The following is a 19,777-nucleotide window of genomic DNA, read 5'->3' as shown; positions in this document are numbered from 1 at the left end:
TCTATGAACTTTCTAGAGGGTAATTACTCATTCAATGAAAACGATACAACTTGAACGGAGAAAGCATCTAAAACGCACTACTTTAATCGGCTTTAATTTGATTATCCCAAGCAAAGCATACAATTGAGCCCCTAGGCATCAGATAAAACTACACAATTTCAACACATTACTGTTATCCCCTTCCCAGGCAATGTAATCCTATACAACTATCACATGGATTCACGCTTAGTCTTGCCTATTATATACAGCTTTTACATGGCTTTTTGCCCTGTGAAAATTCCACATGCTGAGCTGAAAAAAGGAGGGAAAAAATAGCCTCCCTTCACTAATAAATATGGATTGCATTCTCTTTCCCGTAAGCAGTTTAAATATACGGAAGCAGCTGATAACTGAAATGACAGTGCCATAATAGCCAGAGCACGGTTGTTGTTCATCCACCGTGAACCAACACCTAGCTCAGATTCTTAAAATGCATAGGAGACTTGACTACATAGATGTGCTTAATTCCACCACGGAAAATTACCTGTTATATAAGGATGCTAACAAGGTGGTCAGTAACTTGTGTTCCTTATTGAACAGGAGGGAGACCTAGATGCTAATTAAATTAATCAGTCTCTGGGTTGTCACTAGCTAAAATACAAGGCATCATGTTTGTTAAAAATAATGGAATGAAAATGCACAACACTATTTCTATGACATACTATTATTTGCTAAGTGGAAGAAAATTGTGCCAGTTTATCACTTTGTCAAGAGGAATCCTTTCAGGCACAAATATGAATATATTCAAAACAGCTACCTACGTAGCACCCACATCTACTGATACACAAACTACACAGATTCCATCTTCACATGACTGACAGTGAGACTTTGATGGCCTCTATATGAAGCCAGAGGGAGATGAGACTGAACAGATAACACCACAAGAAACAATTCCGCTTTGAGGAGGGTTTTTTTTTCTTGATTGCGAATCCCTTGGTTGAACAAATACTGACAAGCCCCCTTGGCGACCGAACGCAGAGTAATTAGACTGACTGGACTTAGCACAATGTTGCAAAATAACAGGGGTCTTCATAAATACACTCGATACGGTGCAGTTTCTGCTGTAACTCCGGCGCCTTTGAGGGAACGTCTCACATTCCTTACTACAATTACACTCAGAAAAATCTGACTATTCTTGCCCCAACAGAGCTTTTTTTTTGCTCACAATCACATGTGTGACGTTGGAAAACTTCACAATGTGCTTAATTTCAAAGAAAATTACTATTATGGTTTAGCCTGTGGGAAGACTAAGCACTTACTATAGGCCTTTTTAAAGTTACTTTCTGCTTGCCCTCAGACAAGCTTTTGCTGAAGAGCAAAGTAAAATAAAAATCGCAATTATGTGAAAAGATAAGTCAACCTGGAGAAAGACACTTGGCCTTTCCTCCCCTCTCCAAAGGAATGAATGAGTCCACTCAAAGCTCAGTGGATCCCAGAGGTTCTTCAGTTCTTAAACCGCGTCTGCTCACAGATGTGGTTGAATTTCCTAAAAAAGAAAACAACGAGAAAAATTATTTTTAAGTATGGTTACATTCTCATTCGTGGCCACTTGGAGCTTCATGTTCCAGCTGAGGGATTGACTGCCTGAGATGAAACTGCAGCTCCCTCTGCTGTTGAATGCAGAGCACTCGTCTCCACAGAACATGACCAAACTAGTACTGCTCAAATACTTTCAATGCACCCCTTTATCTCTGATCTGATTGGAAGAAAAACTTGATGACTGAACATGAATTTGAAATAACCATAATGATTGACTTGGGTATAGCAGTTTGGTTAAGTTAATTGTTTTGAGAAGAGCCCATTACATGGCATGGTGCGCCTTCACTTGTGTGCGGCAGTTGCGTCCCCAGTAGCAGTCAGGACGAGATGTCACGGCAGCTGAAAAGACAAGAGAAAGTAGGTTTAAAAAAAAAAAAAAAAAGGAGGATGGCACTGGAAGACTGTACTTGTGAATAACCCAATAAGAAAACAGTGACCTTCAAGCAGACTCTGCTTTGTCAAAAATTTTAACAGCTTGGTCAGAAATTACATAAAGAATCAATATCCCTGTCTGGCAAGAGTATAGCTTCCAAACAGACCCAAATAGCCCCAGGCAGGCTCGAGAGGGTTGAGATAAGGACAGGGGCCACAACAGCAGTGAGCTCACCTGGAAGCTCGGAGGCAGGGATGTTTTGCCTGTATTTATACGCCAGCTCCTTGAAGGCTCGCAGGCCACAGCAGTAACACAGAACAGCGTTGCCATTGATGTGATAATCTGTGACAAACAAGGAAAATCACCCAAAATCTTTATTCAGAGGGGCTCTAGTCCATTTCAGAATGGTAAACTACAGCATAAGTACCAAGAGCAGAATTTCTCGTTTCAGCCATAGTGACAACTTCATGTTCATGTTGTATTTGAGACCCCATCATAGCTTCTCCAGCGTTACACAGATCTACATTTAAACTAACCCGACAGGTAGAATGTTCCCTGCTGTAATGCCAGCAGGCTTTCCTGAAGCATCTCCCTCCATGTCATTCCTCTGGAAGCTAAGTAATTCTGTAAGAAGAAAAAAAGTGACCTGTGATCTTCAAGGACAATGCAAATGCAGTGGCTAAATTCTGACATGCAGCCATTACCCTCATTTCACAAAGTCCCCAAAAATGTCCGCATTCACTTAACTGAAATAGAACATTTTAAAACTACAACAACACAAAAGAGAAATGAGGAGTTAATACCTGGAGGATGTCAGATTCATAGTTATTGCTGTTGAGAACACCATCGAGGCATTTCTCTGTGAGGTTGAGCTCTGTAAAGAGACATGGTTCACATTTTATTTGAGACAACAACAAGACACAGACAAGAACAGGATGAGAATTCCTATTGAGACTGCAAACGCATTAGTGCTACTGAAACTGCAACTGAGGATGAAACCTTTAATCCAATCTAATCTCTGCCTAGCAGAGCGGTTAATCAGTTTTCCGGTGGCAAATAACAATTCTAAGAAAACGAAAATATCCAAAAATGCTCAAGAAGATTGCTGGAGGAAAAAAAAAAAAAAACAAAAAATAAAAAACAATAAAAGCAGCGAGGAGCTCACCGCTGAAGCGGGCCAGACATCCCTGACAACCGACCCGCTGGCATCCCCAGTACATGTGGCAGAATGGGCGATGACACACCGTGCCTGTGGGACACAGAGGGCAGACGTTACAGAGTGGCACGCGCCTAAGGGGAGGGTCTAGCACTGACCCAGGAGACACTCACACTGCTGCGCGGTGAACTGCTGGCCAATGAGCTCGCCCCGTCGGTCCGGCATGGGCTGCAGGCAGCAGGTGCAGATGACGTGGCTGCCCTGCGGGGTGCAGGTGTACTCCTGCAGAGCTGAAACAGAGCATAGCGGAGGGGACAGGGGTTACTGCCAATTTTCAGGATTCTACAGCAAAACCAACGATTGTACGAATCATGTCTTAATACAAAGTTGCCAATTTTAGTGTATTATGAAAATTATGGTAAGTCACAATACTAGAAAGTACACAAGTTATCTGTGCCCATTTCCTGTCATTCTGCAGGAATGAGGTAAACAAAGGAACTTTGCTATTAGTAGACATGCCCTGAATTGTCCTATGGTACAAATAGGTGAGACTATGTTGATATCTCAGACTGGGTGCTGACAACTCACCTTTGACCTGACTGCAAATGTGGGAAACAAAGTTTTACACTTCATCTGATCAACCAGAGAAACTGGTAAAACTACATTAACTACTACATTTAACACTGCATACTTCATAGCAATCCTTTTTGAAATGCTGCAGCGATAGCCCTGAGCAGTACCTGCAGGAACGTTAGAGGATGTGGAGGGCACCTCCCCGGATGGCTTGATGGCCCCTTCCTCCTGGGGTGGCCCAGACATGCAAGGCATCTGGCTGGGGTCCTTCCTGTAGCCCGGACACTGCCGGCACATCACAAAGGGCTGGCTGTGGGAGGGCGAGAGATACATCATGAAGGAATCTTCCTCGAATACAGACACAAGAGTGCAGACTGGGCTGCCTCGATGCGGACGCTGTTGAGGGTGGGGGCTGGTGCTGACCTGATGTCAGAGGTGTCACTGTCATTGTCGGACAGCTCGAAGAGATAGTCGGAGCTGCCCTCCTCGTCAGAGAAGGAGCGCTCGATCTTTGGCTGCAGCATGTCCTGAGTGATCTTGTTGCGCTTGTCCATGCTCTTCAGGTCCTCTTCACTGCGGCACTTCTCTGCGGGGCGGACGCAAGCGCACATCAGCAGGGTTAAGAGACGCTACACTCAAGACCCTACACAGCTGAAGGCTATTTTCACCCTCTTTTTGCAACAAACTTAAGCAGTTGGCAATTATGCATTTAAGCTTCTTGCTAATGCGAACACAGTTGCTCCCATGATGGAGTGTGGAGACGAGGGGCATGCAATTCTCCGCTGCACAAAAATACTGTCTAAGACTATTTTACACTGCAAATAACTCACAGGTGCCGAAGCGAGTCCCAGGGTGCTGAGAATGGAGTCACAACGGGGACCCTGGCCAACCTGCCCACACCCATCCCTGGTGGAGACTTTGTTCCGCCAGGGATAGGGGTGAGAAGGTCAACCCGGGTCCCCTCATCACTTAGCGGAGGGCCCTTGTTGTCCTAGATGTAGGCTTTATGTCATATGCTGACAGCAGCCAGGAGTCTGGTGGTAACCCTGTTCCCTGCCATTGTATGTCAGTACTGTATCCCTGGTTCATAGCATTACATGTCATTGCTGTATACCTGGTTCCTGCCAGAGCAGGGTGAGAGCTATACCCCTGGTTCCTGCAAGTGCATGTCGGAGCTGTACCCCTGGTCCCTGCCAGAGCTGTACCTGGGTGCTGCAGCAGGTAGGCCTCCACCAGGTTGTTGAGGATGTGGTTTTTGCGGATCCTCTCGACTGGGCAGCGGCAGGTGGGGCAGAGTGAGGAGCGCTCCATCCAGCCCGAGTAGCATGCGGCACAGAACGTGTGCATGCAGGGCTGCAGACTGTGGGGCACAAAGACAGACACGTGCATGCACACACTCAAACACACAGGCACACGTTTCTCAGGTTTTAGCGCAGACGGACAGGAGGAACGTGCTTGAATGGGCCTTGGCTCCTCGTCTGTCAGGAGATTACGGGGCACGACCATTGCGTTTGCTGTTGTGCAAGATGTACTTTCAGGAAAATATCTGCCAGTGTTTTCTTGGTAATGGGGAAAAAACAGCGAATTTGGTTTTCTGCTGAAGGCAGAGGCACACGTTGGCAGCGCTGACTGGCAGTCTTGGCTGTACACTGGAGCTAGTTTGTTTATTAGAAATAAATTTAATAGAAAATATTTCTGGGAATATCCTGTTTATGGAAGGTTGATTATTTTGATTATTGCAAATAGAGGAAACCTTAGTATTTTATGTAATATTTATGTTTTGTTGACTAATGGTTAGTGTACACGCACATTTGATTATATGTAATATTTATGTTTTGTTAACAGTGAGCTTGGATGCACTGAAAAATGGCTAAATGGGTGATGTTTTGATGGTTATTGTATATGCACAGAAATATTTATGAAATGCTCATATTTTGCTTCTGAAAGAAACTGATATGTAGCAGTTCTAACCACTATATGCGGTCATTTGAGGAAATGTATTTTTCCTTTTCTGCTTCACTTACATTTGCTTCTGTTATAAGAGTACACAGCACTGGAAATACAGGATATTCACAAGAAAAATTCTAATCTTTTTTCTCTAAAACCCAAATGTGTATCTTTTAAATGCACAATGGCAAAATGAGATGCAAATGAGATGCTTTTAGATACCAAATGGTAAATGAGAAATACTAGAAAGCCCTTTCAAAATAAACTGAAAACCCACATTTGTGTGGCTCAACCTGAATAAGGGCATTTAACTTAAAAATAACACTGCTGGGAAAATACTGAATGAACTGAATGAATTCCATAGGTGGGGAATCTGCTTACCTCACACAGTCATGCAGCAGATCCTGACAGATGATGCAAGTAAGGGACTCCTCCATTTTGTCAGTTTTGGCTCCCTCCGCCGATCCTTTCCCAATGAGGGCACCCAAGGTTGCCTTAGGGGGGCTTTCAGCCTCAGTGAACGCTGTGTCCGGCAGCCCGAAGTCATAATCCTTATCTGGAGGTGCAGTAAGAAGTGTGAGATCGTGTAATAACTGGCTCATCCTGTGCAGACAGAGTGGCGGCAAACGATTCTTACCGGTGCCGGTTTTCCTTCGTTTTCTCTCTGGTTCCAGGTCGTCGTCCTCCTTCAGCGGCGCAGGGGCTTTTCCCTCCTCCTCCTGTGCTTCCCTTGAACAGGCAGGCCTCACGCCGGGGTCAGTAGGCTCCCCTTCGGGTGCATTGTGGGAATAGAGGGATGACTCACCGTGGGTGGCATTCCCACACCCTGTGAGGTGCAGTGTTACAAGCAGGTGTGAGATTAAATGCCGCTGGGATCACCGTGCTGTGTGAATACAGGCAGTGAGGCAGCTTCATGAAGCAGATCAGTTGTCATTTCTGCCCGAGCGTGTCAGGTTCGCAGGCATCCACCCGGACTCCATATTGCCACTGAGTCAGCCGAAACGGAGGCCCTACCTGAAGCAGAGGGTCCAGTGGGACAGGCTGGGCCTGCTGAGATGCTGTAGAGGTGGGATGTGGAGGTAGAGGGCTGGGGCTCGTCCCGCGCAGGCTCCTCCTGGGGGCGGGCCAGCGCGGGGTCTGGAAGCGATGCGGCAGGCGAGTTGGGTGAGCCAAGTGCGCTGTCTATGCTGCCCTCCACGTCAGTGCTGCCTGGGGTTTCTCCACTCGTCATCTCTGTGAATTGCAGGGAAGGATATCATCTCAACCTCTTTAAAAGATCGCCCTGCATGGTAACTTACAGGCACACCTTGCTATTTTTTTTTAATCCTCCTCACCGCTTAGCCAGGTCATTACTGGACAAGAAAATCTGTTCTCTTTACCTGATTAAGGAAAGTTTAAATAAAGACTTACTTCAAAAATGAGATTTCAAAATGTGGAATTAAAAGATATATATTATGGAGACATAGTAGAGTCTAGTATAACTAAACATAATTCAAACCTTGTTTTGTGAAATGGAAAAATAATTTTCCTTGGAACATGGTTTCATTTCCCTTTGATTTGAAGGGTCTCTACCCCTTAATGCATCAGATGTATCTGGCTACCTTGCCTCCGAATGAGTCACAAAAACCTTCTCATAACTGACCTTTTGGCTGGGATCCCCAATGTCACTAATTTGTATGACAAAACTTAAAGCCTCTTCCATAATAATCACCACTGGATGAATAAACAAGTATACAACATGTATTATCCACCCGTTATAGTTAAAGTAGTTAAACTGCAGCACTGCAGACGAAATCCATCTTATAAACACTGAATGCATGCAGACCACCTTCACAAAATAACGTGCATTCTGAAACATCTACTCCGATTAAAGTGCTAACTGTACACACACTAACCCTTAGTCTTCATTACCTTTACTCTGTTTTAACCTTTCATTTTGTCTGATAGTGATTCTGGAAAAGTGAATATGCCTAAATACGCCCTTGGCTCACTTACCAGTCATGCTTTGTAAACTCGTCAGCTCTGGTGGAATGGACTGATAAACATACGCGATGTCTGTAAAATAATAAAATGCATCTTATAAAGAGATCTTTGCTTTCACTGCACAAATGTAAAACTGAAGTTATTAATTAGCATTTGTAGTGAGCTGAATACATTACTGTTATACCAACTTTGCCTGAAGTCATGAGAGAACAATTTGTTTGAATAGCTTAAAAACAAAGTTATCAAGAGAACGTACAGCTCTAAGGACCACAGCACCAATCCTGACAAATCTCTGGGGTGTGAACTGAGGCACACTTATGTTTGGAGGGTAGAATAATTTATTACAAGATGAATGACTTGAAATGTACTCTCATTCATCTCTCATACATTATGTATGTTTATTGTCTGAGTTACTGTACTAAATTTGGCATGCAGTCAAAGTAGCAATTGTTGTAGTTAATTTAACATACAACTTAAAGCAACTCCCTTCTAATGTGGCACATTTTTGGCATGGGTATCTGTTTGCATCACTGGTTTGAATTATTCACGTCAACATTAAAGTGTCTTTGATCTAACACACCCTCATTATTGTCCTTATGTACACCCATGGAACACAGATGCAGACCATACTGAGATTTGATGCTGTCAACATCTGCCCTTCAGTTTTTGAACTACACTGAGGCACATACATAACTTGGCCATGGAGCAACAAATGGATCAGTGGAAAGCAATTGTCCTTACTTTGCTCTGGCTCATTCTTCCTGTAAACAAAGTAGATGACGTCACCGCTCTGCAGTTGGTGCATCTGCCTCTTGACGAGTTTGGACATGTTGATCACAGTCCCATTGGTGCTGAGGAGAAAATCAATTGTTTAATTCATGGAGAAGTCAAGCAACTCCTATTCTTTGATGGGGATGTCACTGATATTCCAAGGGTCTATAAGAAAGAAACAGTTCAAATCATTATATTACAGCTAGGAAGGAAATCCCATCTTAAAAACAAATCAGTTTTATAAGTGCTAATAAAGATCTTTGATGCCAGTTGTTATTCCCACTTAATGCACTATTAACAATGTAACAGCAGCAATTACATATGAATGATTAAACAGGGGCTTCACTTCTGATGCATTCAATTACTGTGAGCACATGACCCACAGGTATATGTTAGCACTTTGGCATCAGGTTTTTGGGTTGTCAGAAATACATTTTGAATTGTATTCCTGGAGGTTAATAGCTATGAATATTATATTACATGCCACAAAGGAAAGCACACCTGCATTCTGCCTTTGTCGTCTCTGGCTGCATTAACCACCTCCTGATAAATGCGAGCTCACAGTGCTGACCAAAATGCCACTTCTAGGATGGACAGAAAGTCCCAGAGCACTGTATCTTGACGATTTAGCAGTTTTTTTAAAACACTGGACCTCATATGATTATCCTGTGTTGATAGTATCTTCATTATCGAGGAGCCAGCTGGTTTAGGGTTATATTATTGTTTGCTGGCAAAGCTCCACCCGGCTTTCATTGCTGGCTAGAGTGGCTCCCAGATTAAATGTGCAGCAAATGTTTCCAAATGATGCAACAGCAAACAGGGAGCTCTGCCCCGATGAAAACAAAAGGCTAAATAAAAGCGGTGTTTATATTAGTTATGATGTCATCCTGGACAAAAGATGTTTTCGTGCCATGGGAATACCTTCCGAGTCCCTCATTAATTCTCAGATTTCAAACACTGGTCATATGAATAACCCGCAAACAAAGTAAAACACCAAAAGAATAATGAAACCCTAACTCCAACCTCTTTTTGTGCTTCTGACCCAAATCAGAAATCAGAAACTAAATACGGTCACATATTATGGGCTGGATATTAAAGGAAGATGTACTGACACTGAATGTCATACCTTCCAGATGCACATTTATACTATACCCATGAACCACTACATAGTAAATTTACGATTCTCCTCTGTCTAGCTGAAAATTATCAATAAGAATATGAATGTGGTGGTGCCTCACTTGGGCAGCATACCTGATACTCGCAGGGACATGACCTAAAAATAAAATTACTTAAGCGGATTGACTTTCAACTTAAAGTATAAAATACACAAAAGCTAAGTGACTGTAATGGAATGAAATGAGAACCTTAAGTCACATACAATTCTTTGTCATGAACAAATAAGCTGATGCTAGAATAGCAGTGAGCTTTGCCATGCATGTGTGCAGGGCCGGATCATGGTCCCGTGAGGGCCCTGAGCACATGTCTTTCGGAGCCCCCCCCCCCCCCCCCTTCCTATATTGGTGTCTGCCTGGGGGCCCTAGTGGTCAGCTCATGCTCATGCTCAAGCGCGGAGGGGCCCAGGGACCCTCACACTGTAGGTGCCGAGGGGCCCAGGGGCCCTAGTGGTCAGCTCACTGTTTAAATGCCAAGGGGCCTGGGAGCCCTCACACTGTAAACACTGAGGGGCCCAGGGGCCCTAGCGGTCAGCTTACGTTTTAAACACCAAGGGGTCTGGGGGCCCTCACACTGTAAGCGCTGAGGGGTCTGGGGGGCAGTAGCGGTCAGCTCACGCTATAAGCACTCAGGGGCCTAACGGTCAGCTTGCACTGTATGCACTGAAGGCCCTGGTGTTCAGCTTCCTTCGGAAGTCTTGGGCCACGCACTGTGTGCGGCCAGAGGTTTGGAGGCCCCCTAGTAGTCCGAGGCCCTGGGGCACTGGCCCGGTCCATAATCCAGCCTTGCATGTGTGTACACCTAGGCAGTTCTCATTAATAGGAAGACATTATAAAACTTTTCCATGGTACACTTCAACACCACAAAAGGAAATCGGTGAGAGACAGCATGATTTTCAAATCTGGAACTAGAATCTAATACAGCCATGCGTCGCTTAACGTCCACGATACGTTCTGTGAAATATTGATGTTATGTAATTTGGACGTTGTGTGAACACCGTACTATTTACAGTATATGGTATACTATGTACTGTACCATTATACCGCCGGCAGTGCAATCGCTTTATTTCCATGAGACATGAGATACACGTGTTGCGTGCGGGAAGCGTTGCCTCCACTAAGACCGGTTAAGTCCGCTATGTCCCATTCTGTGATCGGAATTTTTAAACTTTATTATAACCTTATGGGACTACGGACGTATATGCCAACGAACGTTGTCCAAAAGGATGTTAAGCGGCGCATGACTTAATTCAGATGGGTAAAGTGTAAACCGTACATAATTGCACATACAATTCATATCAATAATATGTTTCATAATTCAAGCGGAAATTCTGCCATTTTTGGTCATCGATGCCCACTGCTGAAATTCTGGAGACTTACTGAGATTTCGGGGATGGCAGGGCTGTCTGGAGAAAATACAACATGACAGACTTCAGCTTGCTTTACAATCCAGACTCTTTAGAAAAATTTGCAAGAAAATAAACTGGAGCTTTTGTTTGTTTTTAATGTGTCTGTCATGTTGCCTGTACGTGCACCACATGTGCTGCATTGCTAAGTAACCAATGCGTAATTAGGGAGATAATGCCATTCCTGTAGTGACTGGCTTTCTGCAGTAAGCAATATGGCAGGGTTTGTACAGCTTTCTTCCACTAAAAGAAGCCGCAGCAAAATTCTACTTAAAGAAAAACTGCATTTATTGAGAGATGCCGTTTCAAAGAGGAAACTTCAAAATGCATATTACCAGTACTGTGAATAACTTCAACCAGTATTGTCCTGTGTAACGTAAAATTGCTGTTGCAAGCTGGTGGCATTTTAGAATGTCTCATCTGAAGCTAATCTCTTTTCCACTCATCCAACATTTTGTTTATCTGCCCTTCAGCTGTCCCAAGGATATGTGACAGATTAAAGTGCTGAACTATACCCAAAGGTGGGTTCCCATTTTCACAGAGACACTGTGCTAAGGAACAGCATGGGAAGAGTCCTACGCTGTAAATGAATTTCGCATCCTCACAACATTGAAAAGTTCCATATTTGGAAAGGTTTTGACAGTCAACTTTCTGGAGACTCAAAAGTTGTGAGACATCAGAAATAATTTTATGTAGGTGCAGGCTATGAATAGTTTGGAGAAATATGCCTAGTTATAACTAGGGGAAACCACTGACATACCTCATATCCTCCAGCCAAACCTGCCCAGAAGTCTCATCTTGCACTATCTTACAGTGATCGCCTGAGACCAGCTTGTTAGCAGGAAAGGAGAGATCACACCCTAAAAGAAAGACAATTTCAAACATAAATCATGTTAGAATCATAGCACTGATAGACAAACGTCTCCATGGTTGCCAATTTTTATTATGCCATGAGAATGGTTTGCACATCAGCTGCACAGAATGAGCTCATATTGAAAGGTTAAATAAATAAAAAACAAAAAATCAAAAATCAAACATGGGGTCATTCTAGATATAGATATATGCACAATTGTTTTTTCCAAATTTCAAATCCCAGGTTGTATTGGACTTCAAAGTGACAAGATAACATATGCATATTGCTCATGAGTAGGTATTATGTAAGAATTTTAAAATCAGTTTAAGCTGCCCTAAAAGTAGCTGTGATTAAGGTGCCTTAAAACACAGTCTTGAGTAATCAAGTTCACACCAAAAACTATGGGATGATTTTAGTTTAAAAACATCGGGGCATCGATAAAGCATTTAATTAACTCCGACACCCTTCTGCATGAAAAGCAGACTGAAGAACTCTGCCTACATAATAGCGCGGACAGAGCCAGAACCCCGGTGACGGAACCTTTCTCCTCGTCCTTGAGCGACACAAAACCTACAAAAAAACTACTTAATATTCTGCACACATGTTCTCCATAGACCTCTTTGTTATTACACAGGGCCTGTCTAAGTTTACAGAACTAAAGAAGGCATTGTAGTGCTTGGGAAGAGATGGTGGAGAGCTGACATGCTGCTTGAATGGCTGCGTCTAGAACATCTTTAGTCAGTAAAATAATTTGGTCATTTGCAAATCATTTGCCAATATCTTGGCAAACGCCTCGGCCTTGTTTTCACATGTTAAAATATCTCCGTTGATATTGACTTTGTATTTATATTAAACGTAATTTCACCGTACCTACTTTTCTTCCAAACACCGTTTATTAAACACGTGTGTCACTGGTGGTATTCTATTAATTAATGGGAGACATACTGTCCAATTACATTAAAGCGTATCCCAATTCTTATATATAAAAAAGCTGAATACCCCAAAGACTACGATTAGAGATACATAAAAAAATTAACTAAACCCAACGTGTAGACGATTAAATGTGACCTAAAATGTTTACAATGTTTACTATCTTCAAATTTTTTGATAGCGGAGGCCACCGCATGATGTTTAAAAGTTAATCCACAAATTTTGGAATTTAATTCTCCTCTCTTTTGTTTTGATATAGCTTTCTACTTGCGTTAATGCTCTTTTAAAACAGTATCTAACTTTCAACAGTGTACACTATTTGGCAAGCTCAAAGTGAGATGTCTGTCAAATTCAGGGACAGTTAATGTCAATTAGCCATTTCTTTGTCGTTAAATATTCTTTCAAGGTAGCAGAGACGTTATCTAAGAACTACTAAGTCTAGTATTGTAAAAAAAAAAAAAAAAACCTGCTGACTGTTTCGCTTTTGTCCATACATTTGTCCATACCTACAGTCCACTCAAAGCAAGGTCTCTAGACTACTAAATTCTGGGCCATGAACAAATAAAATGTTAACTGGTGGGTAAAAAAAAAGTTAAGACTGCAAGGAACTGTAGCCAGCCAACTGATTAGCTGATTTGTTCGTCAGTTCGTATCACGTACCTTTCCTCCTTCCAACTGTGCATTCTCTGTTGACAAGCAAAATTTCTGATTCAGAACTCGTGTCAACATTCACAAGCTTCCCCCACGGCTGACTTCTTCCTTGATTCTCCATTTCCAGATTCTTGCTCATCGATGCGTGGACCTTAACGGCTTGCAGGGGGGTAACTAATTAGCTGCTAGCTAACTTGTTACACGCAAGATATGATTAATTTAGCTAATGTTAGCTACCTCACTCTTCCTTTAAGCATTTACATCAGTCACTGACACTATGCCTGTGAGTTCGCCAGCTGAATAACTTAGTTTCGAAATACTTTGCAAGTATGCAAGTAAAGTTAGTCAGTTAGCTAGAAGGTAACCAGACTTTCTACTTGTTTAAGATAAGTTGGTAATGTTGCTCGCTGGCGATGATAGCTAAACCTGGGAATATAACTGACTAGCCAGCTAGCTAAATAACGGAAATAGCTAGCTAGCTAACTTAACTATCTGCATCGCCATCGTCGGATGGAAAACCGAAAGCGGTCCTTCGTTTGCTTTTGTTTAACATAAGCAGCCAGCCAGCTACTTCACTTGTCATATAACCAGCTGCTTGCTAATAGCTAGCTAGACCACAACATTTCTCCTTTGCAAAAAGTAGCTAGCCAGTTAACTGGCTAGTTTTGTTAGCTAGTTTATCTTCACTAACGTTAGTTATGTTTGCAATTCGCTACGTAACTTCGCGACGCAAGCTAGACGTAAAGAGTAAAGTCTTTCCGTGCTTTCAGAGTCGATAACGATGTAAAAGTATTCGCTGTATTTTTGTTTGACTTCTGGTCCAGGCCGCTTTGTAGCTAGTCTAGATAGCAAACTGGCTAGCTCAGTGAATGCCTGAGAAAACAATCAAAAGATTTGGCAGTTTCGAACAAAATCTATACCCGACGAATGTCGCATTTTAAATATCTCAATCGAACCCGCTACCTATAACAGTCTTACACGATATTATCTCGTTTTAAATTATATGAACACATAAAGTCCTTTCGTTTTCCAGCTTGGACACATACTCGCGTACTTCCTGGCAACCAAAGGTATTTACAGACATCAGCTGATTATGGAGGGGCGGAGAATATAGTCTGTGGGAATGAAGTCTGAACGGGGAAGCCATGTTTTATGAGGTAAAATACCATGTGACGAAGGATCAACAACGAAGAATATTTATTCGAATGGAAGCTCACTGAATACCCGAAGCATCCCCCTTAAACAGCAACAATAATGTTAAACGCTATTTTTGTGAACATCAGCTTTAATTCATTATGATGCATTCTCCTCAAGTTATTTGAGAATGCCCGTAATGTATTCGTACAAAGAAGGCCTAGAAGCTATGACGTGCATGTGCACCATTAAATAAATTGTGCTAAGAAGAAAAACATATGGCATACTTGTTACCATTTTATTTGCATGAAAATGTTTAAAATGGGATATGAAAGCCTGTTTTAACAACAGCTCGAAATTGATTATGCCGACGACAATCGAACTGCATGCATAGAAGAAGATGTGGTAAAGCGACGAAGATACCATCGCACGCTCACACATTTTCTGTGGTAAACAGAAAAACAGTAATTTGTGGTACAGTGTATTACATATTCAGATTAGGTGAACTTTTATAAAGGTAATTTGTGCTGGACCCGGGCCAAGCATATGACTAGATAACCTCCATTAGTCGAAATAAGTGGATCGGCCATATTGCACAGTTCGCTATTAAACCTAAACAATATAAATCTGTACACAACTAGTTGATCTGCAGAGAGCAACACGTAGCAAATTACTAATTATACAACTTGTACAGTTTATCATCACATGCTGTTATATTTTGAACACCCTTTGTATTTAATTCACAGATGTTTTAACGACATAGTCAATTACCAATGATGTTACAGATCGTAGTTTACTTTCAATTTCCTTATGTGAAACCAACGTTTGAAATGATGTAGGGTATTATTGCCAATAAGGACACTTTCCCATATTACACAACGGACATTCCATTATTGATGGTTACACCTTGTAAAATATTCATGTGGAAAAAACAAGGCTGTAAATAAAACCTCGGATCTTCACTTTCCAAAGCATCCCAAATCGAAGACTGGATTGCTTTCCTTTGGAGAGGAGAGTTGCCCCAGTCACACTGACAGATCAGGTAGTGGAAAGACACACAAGTCAAGTGTGTCGCTAAGGGAACCCGCCTCTCTGCTGACAGCTGTGATTTGCGTCAGCCTGGCCAGAAGTCAGCTCATTGCATTGGCTTTCAGATTGGATGGAGGGTCCCTCAGGGGCCTGGAAGTCACTCCTGTGTCTGGCCCAGATAAGAGAGTGACAGACTGTTTAATCTCATTGCCTGTCTGTTTGTACTTGCTCGCCTATCTGCTGCAAGGGCTGGATGTCATCACTTTGGATGGAGCTGAGTGACACACACCAGGCAGGGAAAGGAGGGGTCTGTGACATAGCTGTTGTACCAGTACCAGCTGCACTGATCTCCATTCCGTCTACATCCTTCCAATAATACAGTTTATTCATGGCAGGCTTTACAGTGCACCACAAGCACAGTAAGTGGTACTACCTACTCTTAGGTAAAATAGCAAGATGGTACATGGTACATAGAGAAATATGGCAGATGTAGCTGTTCAAGGTCAGACTAATTTCTGTCCTTCCTTTCTCTTTGATTTTGGTGATTCAGAAACGAATTGGCATGTTAGCCTATTTAATCAGGCTTCAAGAGTGTTATATTGATACCATGTACTTATAGATAACAAATGCAGAGTACTCAATGCAGTTATTGTGCATTGTCAAAAACAGTAAGATAGCAATGTGTATACATTGTTTGTATGGGCAATTTCTTTTAATAACAATTACCTTACTGACTGGATGCTAGTGAAGAATCAATGAAACTCTAGTACAAAATGTTAGACCAGTGTTGCCATTATAGCCAAGAGGCATATTAGGGGAACAGATATAGACAAAAAAAAAAAACAAACAAACATAAATATAAAAGCTCTAAATAGCCATGTGGATTAACAGAATTCACTCGGCATTATAGAATACATTGTTTCAGTTTAATGTATGGTGTATGTTTGATTCATTCAGAGTGGTTCCTTTGCTGTCAGAGGATGGAGACAAGGGGGACATTCTACAAAACTTTCGTGGGATTTTTACAAACTTCAATTACAACCACGCTAATCCTCCTGATTTAAGAAACACCAAAGCGTTGCTGTAATAGAAATTGCAAATGATTCCTTAATGCAGGGCTAATCTCTGCAATTCCCCAGCTTCCCCTGCAGTGCATTATTAATGGGTAAAGTGGAGGTTGATGAGTGCAGTGGCCTCTCCTCACTAATGCATTCATTTCTCATTGTTAGCCATCTGCCTGAAAAGAAATGCATTCACAGAGAGAAAACAGGGCCCTTGGAGAATACAACATTGTTGAGGAGTGTTTATATTAGACATGACGATGTAGTCTAGCCTTTGCCTCCATACCCCCCCTAGTCAACTCCATACATTTCTCTCCCACGCAAGTAATTGCCAGTTTTATCATTGATTTATTTCTACAGCAGGCACATTTATTTTATGATACTTTTATTGTGTACATATTTACACATTTCTTTCATGGAATTTATTTTTGCAGAACTGTTTCAGGTTACGTTCAATGGTACAACATTTTGCATTCAAACCTGCAGCCTCCAGGTTATAAGATTAAGTCTTGAACCATTATGCCACACTGCTGCCACTATTTTGTTGGTCTTATTAGGAAACCTTGAATTGTCCTTTACAAATGTCATATCCCTGCAAGGAGAAAAAATAATGATAATTCCATCATCGGCAGATTCATATTTGCACTATGTCAATCAATAACCTCTAACTGGATATTGTATTATTTGCCAATACCTTGAAAAAACATCAAACAGGCAATTAAATAAATAAATGAGATATAAAAACTGCTAATGTTGTCAAATGGGACCCCCGTGAAAGTCTGATAAGGTTTCTTTCTGCTCTCCGAAATTATCTCCCTGACTTGGGCTAATTGCTGCTGGATGTCCTCTTAGCTAACTGTGAAAAGCTGTGTCTAATTAGCACAACATTCATCACACATTAGCGTGTTATCACAAGGTTAACTTATCAGTAGGAGCACAGAAGCAGCTGGAGGTGGTGCAAAGCCTGCACTGTGGCAGGGTTGCCACAGGGGGGAGAGCTTGTTCCTTTGTAGTTTCCATGAACGTTATTCTGGTCTCCTTGTCAAGATGCAGACAGCCCGCCGCAAGGTGAATCTACTATGCTTTTTGAAAAATAAGTAAAAATGTTAAACAGGGTAAGTCACTTGGCACTAGTTCTCAGGTGTCACCCAGTAATGCAGTCAAAAAGCTAAAAGCATTTATTTAGGACTTAATGTTATTGTAATTTTCTGTTCTGTTCTTCACCATTTGCCTAAAAGGGATGCTGTACCTAACATCAAGAGGATCAGACCTAAACATAGCTTGCCTGCACTAGTTTGATTATAGAATTTCACTTATGACACGGATCCAATGTGCTTGTGCTAAGCAATTGTGTGGCTGGTGAGGCAGTTGACACCACCTTAATAAAGACTGACTGAACAGTGATTGCATCCAGAGTGCTCCAGCACTGAGATGTGCATTTGTTTCAATCAAGGCAGTTCTGTTGCTACGTGCTTTTTGCTCAGTGTTTCGTGGAAGATAAACAACATGCACAGAAATGCTTGATATTCATTAGGCCACTCTCAGACAGCACCTAAATCTTGTCTTTTGAGTGTGATTCTTGTGGGTGATATTGGGGTCTGACTCTTAGACTTGTTTTTTTGCCATGGTATAGTGAAATACCTGTGGAAGGCATGATAGAGCAAACAGTGTCATGGTGTAGGCAAACTCACAAGACTTACTGATAAATTTTTGTTGAGATTGACAAGCGTAGGGGTGAGTGTTTTTGTGCAGCTCATGCACGGTTTTCCATACCCTCATCTAAATTCCACACATGCAGAAGACCCATACCTCCACTCGCTCTGCCAAATTCACTCATTTGTCAAAGAGTCTCTGAGATCACAAGCTGACAAATCCCCAGTGCCTCCCTGACTATCAAGCCTCGCACTGGAAATCAAAGACAAAAGAACAGAGAGCTGCACAGCCCCAGCCATTCCATTTAGAAATGCTCTAACATTTAAAGCCTCGAGTATGCCCTTTGAAAATGCCTATTAGCCTGGGTGAGAAAGATTACAAGCAAATAAAATTACATGCATTGTAATATTGGATTTCATAATATCCTCTGATATGTAATTATGCCTCACTTAAACTTTTAATTTAAAACCTGTTTTGCAGAAACAAAGAATGTTCTGGCAGGGAATGAGCGGATTGTTATTTTTATGCCGGGGCCTATTTTTTAAGCAGCTAATATAACACAGAGATTGATGATAATGATAATAATAAATAATAGAAAAAGGAAAAGAAAATTAACCAGCCTCCTTAACTAACAAGGCATATTTTGGTGTGTGTGTGTTGGGGGAGTGCTTCTTTTAACACTGCATTTTATGAATAGGTCAGAGAGGCCAAAAACTTAAAAAAAAATGCTTATTTAAAATCCATTAGCAGCCCAAGTTTTAAAATGGTCTTCTTAATTTAATGTAGTCACTTACACGTCACTGTTGTGAAATGTGTGGTATTGCTAATACCTTCTGTGGAAACAAGTGTTGGTGTAAATTGGACATAACACAACAACACTACCATTTCCCCCACAAACCTGTCCCTGGGTTCTGGTTACATGGTAAGAGTTAAATTTGCCCACTACTCTTTGAGCATAAACCATGCCATGGCAGCATCACCGCACAATGTGCTGTTAGGTGCAGAATGTTGGCATCTGTTACTGGACTGAACCAACAAGTAGCGGAAAGATAAGCCACATTCTCGGGCAGCACAGAAACGAGCCACAGAGAGGGCCTGCTTGATAGCGGTGCTTGTTGTTTTGATGTGTTAAATAGCGGGCTTTCAACACCCCAGTCAACTGCTGAGTGAGGCACTGTGTCGCCAAGGGCAGGGCGAGATAGCCAGATTGGTGAAGTCAGTGGAGCTTCTTAGGGCTTTTTGTGTCTTAGCACAATGCTTACATTCCTATTATGCTACTGTGAACACTGGTGGTTTAAACCCATTTTTGAACAATAATCCCCTATGAGTTCTTCCTTTGAGTTTTTTTTTTGTAATTTGATGTAAATGCCACCCATGAGATTTTTTTTGAGAAAGCTGATGTTTTTCTGTGAAACTCCAATATTTCTATTTAATGTGTCCTTTAGTGGTGGTAATGCAATGGTCTGGTCTGAGATATTTCTCAGAGATGTGACAACTGGTAGTAGGC

At 41.9% G+C, this 19,777-nt stretch overlaps 1 protein-coding gene across 1 annotated transcript; it reads right to left on the bottom strand.

Moving 5' to 3' along the window:
* Window positions 1–807: 807 nt before the first annotated feature.
* On the bottom strand, window positions 808–13,715 carry chfr (checkpoint with forkhead and ring finger domains, E3 ubiquitin protein ligase). The gene is made up of 17 exons (XM_036526751.1): window positions 13,403–13,715; window positions 11,720–11,819; window positions 8,352–8,461; window positions 7,623–7,682; window positions 6,642–6,860; window positions 6,265–6,453; window positions 6,009–6,183; window positions 4,886–5,040; window positions 4,104–4,266; window positions 3,848–3,990; window positions 3,281–3,397; window positions 3,117–3,200; window positions 2,755–2,825; window positions 2,488–2,575; window positions 2,186–2,293; window positions 1,845–1,917; window positions 808–1,525 (listed from the first exon to the last, which is right to left on the bottom strand). The coding sequence occupies exons 1-17, from the start codon at window positions 13,530–13,532 to the stop codon at window positions 1,483–1,485; spliced, it is 2,028 nt and encodes a 675-aa protein (XP_036382644.1). The 5' UTR covers window positions 13,533–13,715; the 3' UTR covers window positions 808–1,482.
* Between the last annotated feature and the right edge of the window lie 6,062 nt (window positions 13,716–19,777).

Source organism: Megalops cyprinoides, chromosome 4 (assembly GCF_013368585.1).
Source record: "Megalops cyprinoides isolate fMegCyp1 chromosome 4, fMegCyp1.pri, whole genome shotgun sequence".
In the NCBI taxonomy this organism is placed as follows: domain Eukaryota; kingdom Metazoa; phylum Chordata; class Actinopteri; order Elopiformes; family Megalopidae; genus Megalops; species Megalops cyprinoides.
Note: the sequence above shows the minus strand (reverse complement) of the source record. Positions and strands in the feature narration are given on the sequence as shown.